The 15,696-nt window shown below is 36.1% G+C and overlaps 1 protein-coding gene across 1 annotated transcript; it reads left to right on the top strand.

Annotated features, from left to right (window-relative positions):
- The first annotated feature begins 6,794 nt into the window (after positions 1-6,794).
- On the top strand, positions 6,795-13,868 carry LOC113275279 (protein argonaute 1-like). Its single transcript, XM_026524756.1, has 20 exons — positions 6,795-6,999; positions 7,972-8,976; positions 9,072-9,221; positions 9,498-9,631; positions 9,768-9,877; positions 10,006-10,112; positions 10,269-10,524; positions 10,644-10,751; positions 10,830-10,901; positions 11,171-11,293; positions 11,416-11,584; positions 11,725-11,984; positions 12,092-12,234; positions 12,395-12,457; positions 12,534-12,597; positions 12,697-12,838; positions 12,948-13,021; positions 13,121-13,215; positions 13,302-13,333; positions 13,450-13,868. Exons 2-20 carry the CDS (start codon positions 7,982-7,984, stop codon positions 13,665-13,667), a joined length of 3,315 nt encoding a protein of 1,104 aa, XP_026380541.1. The 5' UTR covers positions 6,795-6,999; positions 7,972-7,981; the 3' UTR covers positions 13,668-13,868.
- The last annotated feature ends 1,828 nt before the right edge of the window (positions 13,869-15,696 follow it).

Consider the following 15,696-nt stretch of genomic DNA (forward strand, 5'->3'; position numbering starts at 1 on the left):
ACTTCTGAACACTCTGAGATAGTGTAGGTTGGGTTTTCTACTGTACCACAACTCATAAGGAGTGTTTAGGTTTTTAGACCGTAGGCAGACACGCTTGACCAAATAACATGTTGTGAAGACAACTTCTCCCCAAAACCTTAAAGGTAAGTTATAGAGCATTACCCTGGCCATTTCTTGAATGTTCTTATTCTTTCTTTCTGCAACTCCATTAGCTTGAGGAGTAATGGGTGGTGAGCATTGTTGAATAATCCTCAGTTCGTCACAAAATTCAAACACCTTAGTGTCATTGAATTTAGTTCCATGGTCGCTTCTAATTTTCTTTAGTTTGTGTCCTTGTTCGTTCTGGATTCTTTTAACAATAATCTTTAATTCATCAAGGGTTTCATTCTTATGAGATATAAATGCTACCTAAGTGAATCTGGTGTAATCATCTACCATAACTAAAGCGTACTTCTTACCCGCAACCATAGGTTGTTGAATAGGTCTGAAGAGGTCCATATGAATTAAATCAAGTGGAGCTTTAGTGAGAATATCTCGAGATGATTTATGGTGAACTTTCGTTTGTTTACCCTTTTGACAGGCACCACATACACCATCAATCTTTGCATTGATTTTTGGAACCCCTATAACAAGTTCTTTATTAATGATCTTAGTTAGAAGACGATAATTGATGTGACCAAAACACTCATGCCAAATATGTGTAGATTCCACCTTAGTCAAATTGCAACAGTTACTGAACTGAGTATCTAGAAGATAAAAATTGTTTTTACCACGAGTTCCCTGAAAAATTACTTTCCCAGCTTTGTCTACAATGTCACATCCATTCGCATTGAAGACAACTCTATGGCCTTTGTCACATATTTGACTAATAGAAATAAGGTTTGCAGTCATACCTTTAACGTATACTACATCATGGATTTCAGGAATGCCGGGAAGTTTGATCATCCCCTTCTTACTTATGTAGCAGCAACTCCCATCTCCAAATGTTAACGGACATCCTTCATAGTCGCTTGAAGTTACGAACCACGAGAGATCACCAGTCATATGTCAGCTACATCCACTGTCAAGAAACAATTGAAATGGCGATGTTGATTTTAAACAAAAGATCCCATACTAACACTACTACCCTGTTTAGGATTGCATGTTAGTTTTGGACATTCTTTTAGAGAAGTAAACATTTGTACAACTTTCTTATGAAGATTACTTGCAACTTTTAAACTTTTTCGGAAGGACATACATGTATGTTGAAAGTGATTGTAAGAGTCACAGAACATACATGGACCAACATCTTTAATTTTGGTTGAGTAGTTCTGAGTCCCATCAGGTTTCACAAAGCCTAAACCTCGTTTATCATCTGATTTATGACCATTCTTCCGGGAAGAAAAAACAGAGTTATTCAAATCCATTGAAGGAATTTTCAAATCCTTATACATTGCGATTTCTGCAACAAGAACAGAGTTGATCCGGATTTCTTCATTCAACTTTTTCTGGAGAATAACAAGTTTTTCAGAACTTTCTCTACGATCAGAATTTAATCATGGTGAAGCGTTTATAGAGACTTTACTGTCCATATAGTAAGATTGCTACAAACACAGGCTTATGAGGTCTTTAAACGTGTTTGCCTGCTCTGATACCAATTGAAAAAACGAGGGTCTAACAACCACACCCAATATTTCGCTTAGCAATATGTATGGACTAACTCCAATATACTTCCAAGAGAATCAACTAGACAGTCAGACTCAATCTTAAGAAAAGTATATCAAAGAGTTATATCCCGCAATCAAACAAATAATAATCTGCGATCCCGATTGAATATAAGAGATATAACTTGAACGGTGCCAAATTCCAATGTTCAAGGATCAATCAATTTCAACCAAAAACTAAAGGTTGGATTTACCAATTGATCAATTCAACGCACAACCTGTGATGTTTCAATTATATAACAAAATATAATGCGGAAAAGAACTAACACAGACACCATAATTTTGTTAACGAGGAAAACTGCAAATGCAGAAAACCCCCGGGACCTAGTCCAGATTGAACAAACACTGTATTAAGCCGCTATAGACACCAGCCTACTAAAAAATAACTTCGGTATGGACTGTAGTTGAACCCCAATCAATCTCACAATGATCCAAGGTACAGTTGCACTCCTTACGTCTCTGATCTCAGCAGGATACTACGCACCTGATTTCCTTAGTTGATCTCACCCACAACTACGAGTTGCTACGACCCAAAGTCGAAGACTTTAATAAACAAATCTGTCTCACACAAAAAAGTCTACAGGAATAGATAAATATGTCTCCCACATAAATACCTACGAGTTTTGTTCCGTATTTTGATAAATCAAGGTGAACATGAACCAATTGATATACCAGACTTATATTCCCGAAGAACAGCCTAGAAATATCAATCACCTCACAATAATCTTAATCGACTAGATATTATGGAATCACAAACGATGAGGCGAAAATGTTTGTGACTACTTTTATATCTTGCCTATCGAAGATATAAATCTCAAGCCAATCTTACGATTGTACTCAATATGATAGAAACAACAAGATCAGATCCCGCAACTACAGAAAAAATAGTTGGGTCTAGCTTCACAATCCCAATGAAGTCTTCAAGTCATTAACCTACAGGGTCTCGAGAGAAACCTAAGGTTAAAGGAAGATCGACTCTAGCTTACACAACTAGTATCACACAGGAGGTGTGGGTATTAGGTTTCCCAGTTGCTAGAGTTCTCCTTTATATAGTCTCCAAATCAGGGTTTGCAATCTAAGTTACCTTGGTAACAAAACATTCAATATTCACTGTTAGATGAAAACCTGATTAGATTCAAGCTAATATATTTCAACTGTTAGGTCGAACTTAGATTGTTATACACACATGAAATGTAACTTCATTTAGGTTTGAGTAACCGTACCTAAACGTCTACACTTAGTTGGTTCAACAATAGTTAACCAATGGTTAGCCATATGAGCACTTTCATATCAACCTTATTCATCTTCACCATAACTAGTTTAAATGACTCAAATGAAATATTTAGAGAGTTGTCCAATTGCTTAGATCTCATAGAAGTATACAAGACACAGTCGAAGCAAAATCGGTTTTGGTTGACTCGAATCGATTGATGAACATTATAGCCACGGTTTGCAAAGATTGCATTCCTTAATATATAAATGTTTTAGTTCATGAACAAACCGATTTTAGAAAGTAACCTACCTAAGTATGCGAACAGGTACGCGTAATTAAGTAACCGGATTGAGTTTGTTTTTCACTTCCAAACTCCAGCATAAATTCACGAACGTGAACTTTCCGCCAGTATGCGTACGGGTACGCATACTGTCGCGGATTTCCAACAACCGCCGGTACGCGTACGGGTACACATACTTTGGGTTCCCGGTTTTGGACTTTTACACAAATGTGAAAACACACTATGCTTATATCGATTATATACTCTAAACTCTCATTTCAATCATTGAAACTTTCTTAGAGGATGTGATATAGTTGTTATTCACAAACTATTTTTCATCAAAGCGATTTTCAAGTTATTGAAATAATCAACATGACTTTCTTCACGAGTAAAGATGAACTTGTCCAAAGTGAAGGCTTACCAACACATATTTCGAGAAATAGATAAGCGAGATAAACTCGGCTCGAAATAGCAAATGTGTATAATCGAAGTTTATATAGCAATACGCCTTTTGTCTCAAGATAGGAGATAGAATAGATATACTTTTGAGTGACAGATAAGTTCAAGTCTCCACATACCTTTTTATCGATGAAGTTCCACCAGTTCCTTGAGTAGTTCTTCGTCTTTGCATGATGAACGCCGTGGAGTCTAAAGCTCAACTACACTTACTATCCTAGTCTGAGACTTAGCTATAAGTAGACTAGAAATAAAAACTTGTAGTTTTGGCAACTAAACTTGACAAACAAGCTTGAGATAGCAACGCTTGCGAATTCGACCGAGCAGTACTCTAACAAATAATAATCCACCTTTTCACCAACGATAAGACTATAGGATTTTTTTATCTTAAAAATAGAGTTTAATGCATCGTCCAGAACCAAATTGAACTTACTCGATATTGTGTTGAGTAAATAACAATATCAGGAAAAGTGTGAGACATATTGAGTTTGTAAAAATGCAAGCTCCACTATTTATTTATAGTGTTACCAATGCTTGTTCTGAAAACAAGAAATCCTAGTTTCGAAATTCTAAAAGATTCGGAAATCAAGATTTCTTCAATATCCTTTTCGATATTATTAATATACAACGTTGCCATATATTTTATAATATATATCCAACTAAGATATCAAAAATATTATTATGAAAACTGATATTAGCTAGTGCAAATTCATGAACTTGGCTAAATTATAAAACTAATTATGTGCATATTTCCGGGAAAGGAAAACACATAGATATATATTTCAAACTTGGTTTCGAAAATGTTTCTCAGAAAATTAATTTGGATATTTATTCTTGAGTATCAAAGGAATGAAATAAAGTGTAATGTATATATATATCCTTCAATTGACACTTAGATCACATGAATGTTCTAGTCATTTAAACAACTAAATACATGTAAATAAACTTTGTATGTTATATTTTCAATAAAAAATGACTATAAGAACTTGATAAAAATGGAACAAGTCCAAGTCAATAACTACTAACCTCAATCTGAAGGATGATCTTCGTCTGTACCATGTCTCAATCTGAAGGATGATCTTCGTTTGTACTATGTCTTAAGATCTTCCATGAATAATTAGATATTTCCTCAACATTTCTATGTCCCAATCTAACCTAACAAAGTTGACTTTAGTAAACCAATTCAAGCAACTGAGTTTTGGAATAAAAATATGACAACCAAACTTGATATATCAATGCTTGGTGGGTTCAACCGAGTAATGCTCTAACAACTTTGAAATCTAATTTTATTATCAATACGTACGATTTTAGTGAGACAATTGTATTGTGTATATATCTTAGATTGCAGTTTACAGGATAATAGTTGAGATGATATTACATAACTAATATCATCTCTAACGGTAGATGTACAATATTCTATGTGAAGGTGTTATTAGAACTTTATGTAGGATAGTTTACACATAAGGCAAATTTAAAACCTTATGGATAATAAACCATCCCTAGTGGTATAGGATTTATATTTAGAATTTCTTATGTGTTTTAATGAGTTTTTTCATCTTATGTTAAATAATTATTTAAGAAAAAAATGGGAGAAAAACATGACACTGGGGCCTAACCCCAACTATAGTTAAGAATTTCTCTTAGGCATTCTCTAGTCCATCTCATCGCTTTTGAAATTTGCCGATAAAATATTAAGAAAATTGCGTCATAATCTTATTTGGAAATTTTCTATAACCGTTGAAGATGCTCTAATCGTAATATTTCAATTTTATCGAAATTTAAGAATTTTTTTACTTGCCAATATAGGAATCATACATGATACAACACCTAGCGTGTTTCTACAGGGCATGATACATTGAAACCTACTCTCTTTCCGTGTTAGGACACATCAATTTAGTGCTTAACAAGGAATTTAGTGTAAGCAAGGAAAGTATCATCCACACGGTTTCTTCAACCTTAATTCTTGTTGTCAATACATTAAATCTCTTGCCGCTAAAGATTCAAATTTGATTTAATATTTTCAGCATTCACTAGGGTTACGATGAAAGGAATATAATAACATGAACTTACACTGAGTTTGTATGAGCATAAGAATAAGAGAAGGTATATGAGGCTTCTTGAGATATTTTTTTCTTAGAGGCAAGGTGCTAAGGATCCTTTTCTACGAAAAAAAAATCCTTTTTAGTTGTTTCGCAAAAAACATCATTCTACTAGAATAAAACTTGTAATTTGATAAAGAGACTTGAAGGGGGTGAAAAAGATTACTTTTAACTTTATCATCCAGTGAGTATACTCTTATAAATCATATAGCAGTATTATATTATTTGTATAAATTCTGTAACAATATCAAATATATTTCATTTTGTATTTCCATGTACGAGTTCTTAACTTCTTTATCATTATTTTTTTTATTGGGTGAATAGCTTTTTATGCTACAGTTTCTTTTTTACTTGGTGCGAAAAAAATTATATCTTCGATTAATGGAAAAATTGATAACTTTATAGTCCAAGACGTGAAATTAGATTTTATATTGTCTCGAGTATATTGAGAATTTAGTTGACAAAGTTGAAGATTTGAATTTATGAGCATTAGATTAGTAGCATCCAGTACAAAACTATAATCTAGTTTTTTTTTCTTTTGATCCAAAATTCAATTATTTATTTCCTTTTGGTCCAAAATTCAATTATGTAATTAGTTTTTAATTAAAATGATTAAAATTTTGTCGAACTTTATAAAAAATAGTATGAAATTTACTATGCAAATAGTCTAGGTATTACTCACTAAAAAAAGCAACTAAGCATTACTCATCAATTTTACTAGAATAATTTGCACTTTATTCACGTTTCTCCTCCGTCATTTTTGATTTAATATTATCATAATCAACCGAAAAATATTTCATAAACAAGTACAAATTGAAATTAAATTTGGTTAATATATCCAATTTCATCCAAAATTTAGATGAATACATTTTATTAATTTCAAAGTTCCATTTAAAATAAAATACGAGTGATGGCGTTCGCTTTGTCACTGTTAAACTGTCACGAATCATAAATAATTCGGTATAAGTTATCTATAAAGAATAGCAAATGATTGGGTAAAAGACCATAAACATGCACTACCTGATTATTTTTTATGGAAAAGACAATGTGGCTTGTCGTTTCCAATGCCTAGATATATTTCTATAATTATAATTATAAACCTCGCGAGTGCCAAAAATTATTTGATCACTATCTAAAGTTTCTTGGCTTTCTGATAATATCTAAACTTCTATGTTGGATTCAGCTCCAAATCCTTAAAGATCAAGGAAGAATTCAAAGGAGGAGGGTTTTGAAGGTCGCCTGAGAAAGGTAAACATCATTTATCACTGTTTTAGATTCTAATTGGGTTTACTTCATTTTTTTTCTGAAGAGAAAAACTAAGAAATTTTTGATCATCAGATTCACTTCTCTAAAATTGAGTTGATCATGAAGTCATTTCTAAGATTGACTAGTTAGTGGTTTAGTGAATTAGTTGAGGTTTTGAATTTTGATAACCATTGGGGATGCTGTTGTTTTGCCGTTCCAGTTCCAGACAGTCTAATTTTGAACATCTGATCTTCTTTTTCTATGATTAGTACTTTCTTGCCATTTTAGTACACCAGGGCTAATTCCGTAATTTTAATTGAAAATGGCTTCCTTAAGAAAATGCTTTTCGTACAACAAAAATTCTTATAAAAATGTATAGGGCAGTGGAGTGGAGCTCTCCAGCCAGTGTTAGGGCAGAGCCAGCATGACCTAACTCGCCGATCCATGAGTGCATCCTAATAATGGGTTTTGTTGACCCACGTTAAACAATTTGTTCGTGTAAAAATTTAAAAAAACGAATTGCACACAGCTTTGCGCCTAGGGCGTTTTATTGCCTAGGCGTCCCTTGAGCGACTCATGCGCCTCGAGCGCCTTTCACATAGCATACAACAGCTACAACCAACTATTACCGCCATAACTCCATTTTTTTTGTATAAATGTCAGACATGATATGACACTGGTTAGGATGAGTATTGAACTATTCTGTACTTGCATTCCTCAAGAGGAGTGTCACTATTGATTTATTCAAGAGAAATAAAAAATTGGTGAAAGGTTAAAATTCACTAGAGGGTGCCGAGATTGGACAAATTCATAAAAGCTCGCTATAGCAGTTACTACTACATAATATTCTGTTGTCAATCAAACGAAAACTCATTGATGTATACTATCTGTTCTGTGCAAGGTTTATAGTCAATTGCAATGGATTGATAACTGATTTGTGTTAGTCTTTTTTTTTTTGATAATTTCGGACAATAGAATCCGCAGCATGGTGAGGAAAAGGAGAACCCAGGCTGCTAGTGATGGTGAGACCATGAAATCTACAGAAACTGCTGGTGTCGTGGGCTCTGTTGAGAAGTGTCCGCAGGAAAAGATTCCACCACCATCGCAAGGGGGTGGAAGAGGCGGCAGAGGGCAGCAAAATAATTCGCCACCATTGCAAGGGGGTGGAAGAGGTGACAGAGGTCAAGAAAGCACTTCGCCACCATCGCAAGGCGGTGGAAGAGGCGGCAGAGATCAACAAAATACTCCATTACCATCGCAAAGGGGTGGAAGAGGCGGCAGAGATCAGGAAAGCACTCCAACACTATCGCATGGGGGTGGAAGAGGTGGCAGAGGTCAAGGAGGACGAGGTTCCTCATTTCCATCACAGCAAGGACCATTTGGAGCAAACGGTGGGCGTGGGTATGGACGGGGACCGGGAAGATATCAATCACATATTGAGGTGACAGTGCCGCAGCAAAACATTGTTCCCATGCATGGATCTGCTTACCAAGGTGGTGGCAATATTAGTGGCGGTCTTTCTTCTTCTGTTACTATCCTCGAGCTGCACCAAGCTTCTCCAGCTGCACCACCTGAGCTGAATCCCTCGGCTGTAAAACAACAATTACAAAAGCTTTCAGGGCAATCTGTTGGAGCTTCAATCACAACTGTTCAATCAGTGGGCACATTCCCCGCCCTCCCTGACAAGGGCACAGCTGGGGTCAGGTGCCTAGTCAAGGCGAACCATTTCCTTGCAAAGCTACAAATGCACAAGGAACTTTACCACTACGATGTAGCAATTGCACCTGAAGTTACTTCTTGGGGTGTGAACCGTGCAATTATGAAGCAGCTGGTAAACTTATACCGGAACTCACAACTTGGAGGACGACTTCCAGCTTATGATGGTCAACATAGTCTTTTCACTGCCGGAGAACTACCTTTTGCTTTAAGAGATTTTTCGATTACTTTGCCCAATGAAGATGATGGGATGGGCATCTCCAGGTCATTTATAAGATACATCTTCTGCCTTCTTGCTGCTCACAACATATTAACTACATTAAGCCTGATACCTCTCAAATTCTTGTCATGTGTTACAGGGCAGAGAAAAAGTACACAGTCACCATCAAATTGGTGGCACATCCTGATTTACACCATCTGGAACTGTTTTTGCAAGGTAGACAGACAGATGTGCCTCAAGAAGTTATTACAGTTCTCGACGTTGTCCTTCGACAAGAGCCCACTGCTAAGTACATCTCTTATTTCCCTACATTAGCTTGTAACATCATGATTTAGAACAATTTAAACGCTTATTTATAGCACATAATATACCCATTTTCTGTTCCTCGTAATTTGATTGTTTTTCATGTGTTCTGCGATTCTCCTAAATGCTAGTGCGATATTCATAACCTTTTTTATGATTTCACGCAATCATTTTCCCAATGGAGCTCCTCTGTTAGATTTTCCGAGGAAATGCTTCGCTTTCTACCAGGGCATAAAAGTTAAATATAACAAATTGGTTGCAGGTATCCCGCTATAGCTCGATCATTTTATTCTCCTACTTTCGGTAGAAGGCAGTCCCTTGGTGAGGGCTTGGAAATCTGGCGTGGTTTTTATCAGAGTATCCGTCCAACCCAAATGGGTTTGTCATTGAACGTTGGTAAGGCTATTTGTGTCGTGTTGATAAGCTTTGTTGTTTCTTCGCAACATTGTTTTGAAGGACTGTTCTAAATAATTCACTATTTTGGTTTCATCATCTCCAACTTCTCTATACTAAGAGATTATGAATGTTGCAGATATGTCATCAACCGCATTCATTGAGGCCTTGCCGGTCATTGAGTATGTGTCTCGTCTCTTGAATCGGGACATTAAAGGTAGACCAATGACAGATTCTGATCGCGTGAAGGTCTGCTTTTTCTTTATTCTTTGTCTGTGCCTTGATGAGTTTTATACTGAATTGACTATTTATCTGCATGATATCATCTTAATTTTTGTTGTAGTTGTTCCGTGTTTGATTTACTGTAATGTATACAGATTAAAAAAGCACTTAGGGGTGTAAAAGTTCAAGTCACACACCGAGGAAATATGCGTAGAAAATACTGCATATCTGGCATAACAGCAAGCGCAACATGTGAACTGACGTAAGATTCAATATTATCCGGTTGGAATTTAGATATAGATCTTCCGTATCATTTTCATTGTTCTTGACCTTAATTAACTTCTGCATTAAGTGTTGTAAATGTGTCACACCTCTGACACAGTTAGCCCACCATTTGTTTTCTCATGGATTTCTACAGTTTTCCTGTTGATGATAAAGGAACACTAAGATCTGTTGTTCAATATTTTCAAGAGACGTACAATGTTGCTCTGCAACATACCTCATGGCCTTGTCTAATAGTGGGGAATCAGAGAAATCCAAATTATATGCCCATGGAGGTATGCAACATTGTGGAAGGTCAGAGGTACACTAAGAGGTTGAGTGAGAGGCAGATTACTGCTTTGTTGCAGGTGACTTGCCAGAGTCCTCGCGATCGAGAATTAGATATCTTGCAAGTATGTATTTCTTCATTAACTAATTTTACTTGTAATAAATCTGTTGTGTAATTGTAGTCAATTTAAAATCAATTGTTTGCAAGAAATCATTCATTCTAATCCTTTGTCGACCTGTTTAGACTGTTGGGCAAAACGAATATGACAAGGACCCCTATGCAAAGGAATTTGGTATGGAGATCAGAAAGGAACTTGCTTCCGTTGAAGCCCGGATACTGCCTGCACCTTTGGTAAATCAATTTTGCAAACAAATATTATCTGCCTATTTATAGATTCAGAGTTATAAATGACTGTTGTTGGTCATGCAGCTTAAATATCACGACACAGGAAGGCAGAAGAGTTGCTTGCCAATAGTCGGGACGTGGAACATGCTCGATAAGGTTTTTTTTCTTCTAAAATTATATAACCTTCTCCTTGTAGCATGTTTTGGTAGCTAGTTGTTAGAAGAGTTCACTAATAGATGAATTATTCTTCAACATGTGGACCGGTCCGGGTCCAGCCGGAACTCAAGTATGTGCTTAGTCCAAATCATGTCTCATGGTGGGCATCCCTTTTCAAAAGTTCTTGACAAAGCTAACTCATGCTGATAATTTCAATCATGTGATGTGGGATTATGAGATTTTTGTGCTGTGTTTTCCCCCTATTTCAGAAAATGGTGAATCCCGGAAAAGTGGATAACTGGGTTTGCATAAACTTTTCGCGCAATCTGCAAGAAGTTTCTGTGATTAATTTCTGCAAAGAGCTCGCGCAAATGTGCTGCACTCATGGCATGGTACAGTTTGAATAATGTCTCCTCTATTTATATATAAAAGGATACAAGTGTTTATATAATTCTTTTTATTTCTTCCTTGGTAGTTAATCGTCCTCTCATTATACTTGTTTTGATTTGTCCAGATATATAACCTTGATCCAATCTATCCACCATATTTGGCTACTCGTCCAGATCATCCCGATAGAGCCTTAAAGGATCTCTACAACTATGTCAGGACCAAACTCCAGCCGCAGTGCAAGGAACTAGACCTATTGATTGTTATTTTGCCCGATAGTAACGGTTCTCTCTATGGTGAGGAACTTAGCTTCACTTTCAAAATTCATCACTTGCCAGCAATGGTTTTTTTTTGTTTGTTTGTTTGTTTGGTTGTCTTCTTTCTTTTTTCTCTTTTATTAATTTTTCTTTACATTTTTCTTGACCCATACTTACAGGTGATGTGAAGCGTATCTGTGAAACAGAACTTGGACTTGTTTCCCAATGCTGTCTTACAAAACATGTTTATAAGCCACAAAGGAAGTATTTGGCAAATGTTGCGCTGAAGATAAATGTGAAGGTTGGTGGAAGGAACACAGTCCTTGTTGATGCTTTGTCAAGGAGCATACCTCTGGTCAGTGACGTACCAACCATCATATTTGGTGCCGATGTAACCCATCCCCGCCCTGGGGAACCAAATGCTCCCTCTATTGCCGCTGTAAGATTTATACCATAAACACACAAATTCATGTTATTTACTTATACTCTCTCTCTTACACACACACAACATAACACACACATTTTATCTTGTAAACTTTTGCTCAGGTTGTGGCATCTCAAGATTGGCCAGAAGTCACAAAGTATGCTGGTTTGGTTTGTGCCCAAGCTTCTCGCCAGGAAATCATCGAAGAGATGTACAAAGAGACCCGTGGTTCTGATGGTGGAATCATCGAAGGAGGCATGGTCAAGTAAGTTTTTTCTTTTCTGTCGTTTCCATGGCTGATGATAAATACTAGTCAATGCTACATTTGATCTATTTCTTAGCAGAAGACATGTCAGTGTCTTGGCTTAGACACAAATTGAGAAATATGGGTATTGAATTAGAGTTGGTTTTCTTGTATGATCCAGGGAACTCCTACTTTCTTTCTATGAAGCAACTGGACGGAAACCTGAGAGGATTATATTTTACAGGTACAACTTTTTCGTATTTTTCTCTGTTTATCACTTACTTCACCTAACATGACAATAATACTTTCTAAATATGCAGGGATGGTGTTAGTGAAGGCCAGTTTTATCAAGTTTTATTTCATGAACTGCATGCCATCCGCATGGTATACAGATTCTTAAACTTAAAATTCTGCTCTTTCTAAAATTTTATTGGTCAGGTGATTCTGTCAACTGGCTTGCTAACTGTTCCCACTCCTTTTCAGGCATGCAAAGCTATGCAGGAAAATTATCAACCCCCTGTGACATTTGTAATTGTTCAAAAGCGTCATCGCACAAGATTGTTTGCAGACAATAATAGATCTAATGCAGGTGACAAAAATATAAAATTCGGAAACATTTTACCAGGTACTTCATTATATCCAACCTCATGATATCTTATCTATTACGCATTAATCTCTCTATAAACTTTAAAATTTCAAAATGTATGATTTAGTTTTCTTTTCGTTTCTTGCAGGAACTGTTGTAGACTCTAGTATCTGCCACCCCACTGAATTTGATTTCTATCTGTGCAGTCACAAAGGCATCAAGGTAAATAAGATTAATGTTCTCTTTTGATTTTTTAATACTTAAAGGATGTTCTCTTTACTGATTTTCACTTTTTCACATCTTAATGTAAATGCTGTGAAGGGAACAAGTCGGCCAGCTCATTATCATGTACTTTGGGATGACAACAAGTTCACAGCTGATGAACTTCAGACCCTGACCAATAATCTCTGCTACACGTATGAATACCTTCTCGTACTGTCTAGTTTTTAAGTTGCACTCGTTCATAATAGATATACTAGAATTAATATCAGCCTCTTTGCAGGTATGCAAGGTGCACCAGTTCTGTATCTATCGGTCTGCTCTCTCTCTATCTCTCATTTTTTTTCATTTTCATTTCAAAAAAGTTGTAGGGTTTGATGCACTCATTCAATATGACACATCATCTGATTGATTATGTTTATATTTTGCAGTACCTCCGGCATATTATGCACATCTTGCTGCTTTTCGAGCACGCTGCTATATGATGGATCAGGAGAGTTCTGAAAATGGAGCGGTATCAAGCAATGCTGTCCCAACTAGTAGGGGTGCAGGCAGCAACTCAAGGCCAGTAACTAGTGCTACTCCTGTTCCAGTTAGACCACTCCCTGCTATCATGGAAAACGTGAAAAAGGTTATGTTCTACTGTTAGATGAGGATGACATTGCTACTTCTTTCTTTCTTGCATTTTGTGTTGGCCGAATCTATTTTAATTTGGTTGAGAACCATATTGTACTGTGGTGTATGTGTGTGTTGAGACTACCCCTATTTGGATTTTCTTATTTCCAACATGTACTCATAAAATAAAAAAATAAAAAATGTTTTGGATTCCCGACAATGATATTCTTACAAAGCCGGGCTTTTGGTCTTATACCAAATCCAAATCCAAATCCAAAGCCTATTCCAATAGCAAATATCGGGTCGGCTAGAGAGTATCTCATAAATATATTGCATAGGTTTTACGCCAGCCTGTCGACCACCTGAGTTTATTTTGAACTCTATACTGTCAGTCAGTTATCTCATCCTTTCATCTATTAATCTACAAAAGTTCATTTTATAAGAATATATTTTTATAAATAATTTTGGTTGATTATATATCTGCATTTTTGGAAAAAAAATATACTATAATTGTTTTCATTTTAGCTAAAAAAATGCCAATATAGCTGAATTTTTTCATTTTAGCTAAAAATAAGTCAAATTAAAAAAGTAATAATATCTCTACATTGTTGAGTTTTGTTTACAACCCTGATCCTCTTTCTACCTACAAGTGTCCCGCACATGCGTACACACGTGCAAGCTAGATCCGGGTCCATTACTTTTAGACGTAAATTAGTATCTTATGGTATTTCTCATCAAACAATTCAAGTACTAATATGCCCTCCTATTATTTATTTCTCATCACTTACATCACCATTGAACAAGCGCAAAATAGTCAAACTGAAATTTACAAATTCAAATTACTGTTCATGTACAATACTAAGGGGTGTTCCCTTTATAATAGTAATAGATAAAAGAAGACTTCCACAGGGTATTACAACTGCAATAAGAGGTGAAGAGAAGAAACCAAGACTTCCAAAAGGTATTACGATTGCAATAAGATGGTCGGTGGTGTACTAAGGATTAGAGATATAAGGTATGTTTCCTACACTAACCTTGCATATTTATTGGGTCATTATTGTGAGTAGAGCTGGCAAACGGGCGGGCCGGGGTTTGCCCGTTACGGGTTCCACGGGTTCGGGTTAATACGGGTTGAAACCCGCGGGTTAAAATTCTTCATGGGTTGTCATTTCTTTAACCCGTGCCCGTAACGGGTTGAACCCGCGGGTTCACGGGTTAGCCCGCTCATGACTCAATTCAGAAATCTCATTAATCTAACGGTTCTGATTCCCCTCTTCTCTCACCTACAAAGCCTAGCCTATCTATCTTTTTCTGCCTCGTGTTTCTCTTCTCTCCGAAACTCTTCACAAGCCAAAATTCTACTCAAAAAAAAAAAAAAACATTTTCTTCTTCTTCTCTCTAATCCATCTTCTATATCACGAACAGATCCTTATGAACCAAAATCATTTTCTTCTTCATCTCTCTAATCCATCTGCGTTGTATCTCATCTTAGTACTATGTAATTATGCGCTAAGCTTGAACATCCATAATACTATGTTGTCGGGATGGAAGCATGGAACAAATGAGAAAAACAGAAAGACCAAACAATATCATTGTTCCATAGATATCTTCTTACAGTAATCATCCCACAATAGAAACTACACAGACCAACCTTTTTACTTGCATAGTTATCACAAATTCACAATGAATGAGTGAATGAATGAAAGCTTTAGGGAAACAGTAAAACAAGGGTGTATGTGAATTTACATTACTGAATATCCAAATGTATCAGCAAATGAAAATTCTGTAATCATCAGCAACTTTGGTTCCAACATTCAAGTAGTTGACATCAACGACATTGTCTCCCAGATCCTGTGGTTATAAAACAAACAAAAAAAACTTAAAAAACATAGTCAATTCAATCAATTTCCAATACACAGTCAAATGTTGACCTTCGTAGATTTTTCTGACGATATGGGCATATCCTGGAATGAGATCTTCGTAAATGATTCCTCCTGGATGGGCATCAAGGACCACCAGCACTCCTATAAATAGGAAAACAGATTAACTAACACATCAATTCA

Source organism: Papaver somniferum, chromosome 4 (genome assembly GCF_003573695.1).
Source record: "Papaver somniferum cultivar HN1 chromosome 4, ASM357369v1, whole genome shotgun sequence".
Taxonomy (NCBI): Eukaryota; Viridiplantae; Streptophyta; class Magnoliopsida; order Ranunculales; family Papaveraceae; genus Papaver; species Papaver somniferum.

Coding starts and splice junctions, on each gene's coding strand:
- LOC113275279 (XM_026524756.1), top strand. CDS start 7,982: ATGGTGAGGAAAAGGAGAACCCAGGCTGCTAGTGATGGTGAGACCATG. Junction 12,598..12,696: donor AACTGCATGCCATCCGCATG/GTATACAGATTC, acceptor ACTCCTTTTCAG/GCATGCAAAGCTATGCAGGA. Junction 13,216..13,301: donor ACCAATAATCTCTGCTACAC/GTATGAATACCT, acceptor GCCTCTTTGCAG/GTATGCAAGGTGCACCAGTT.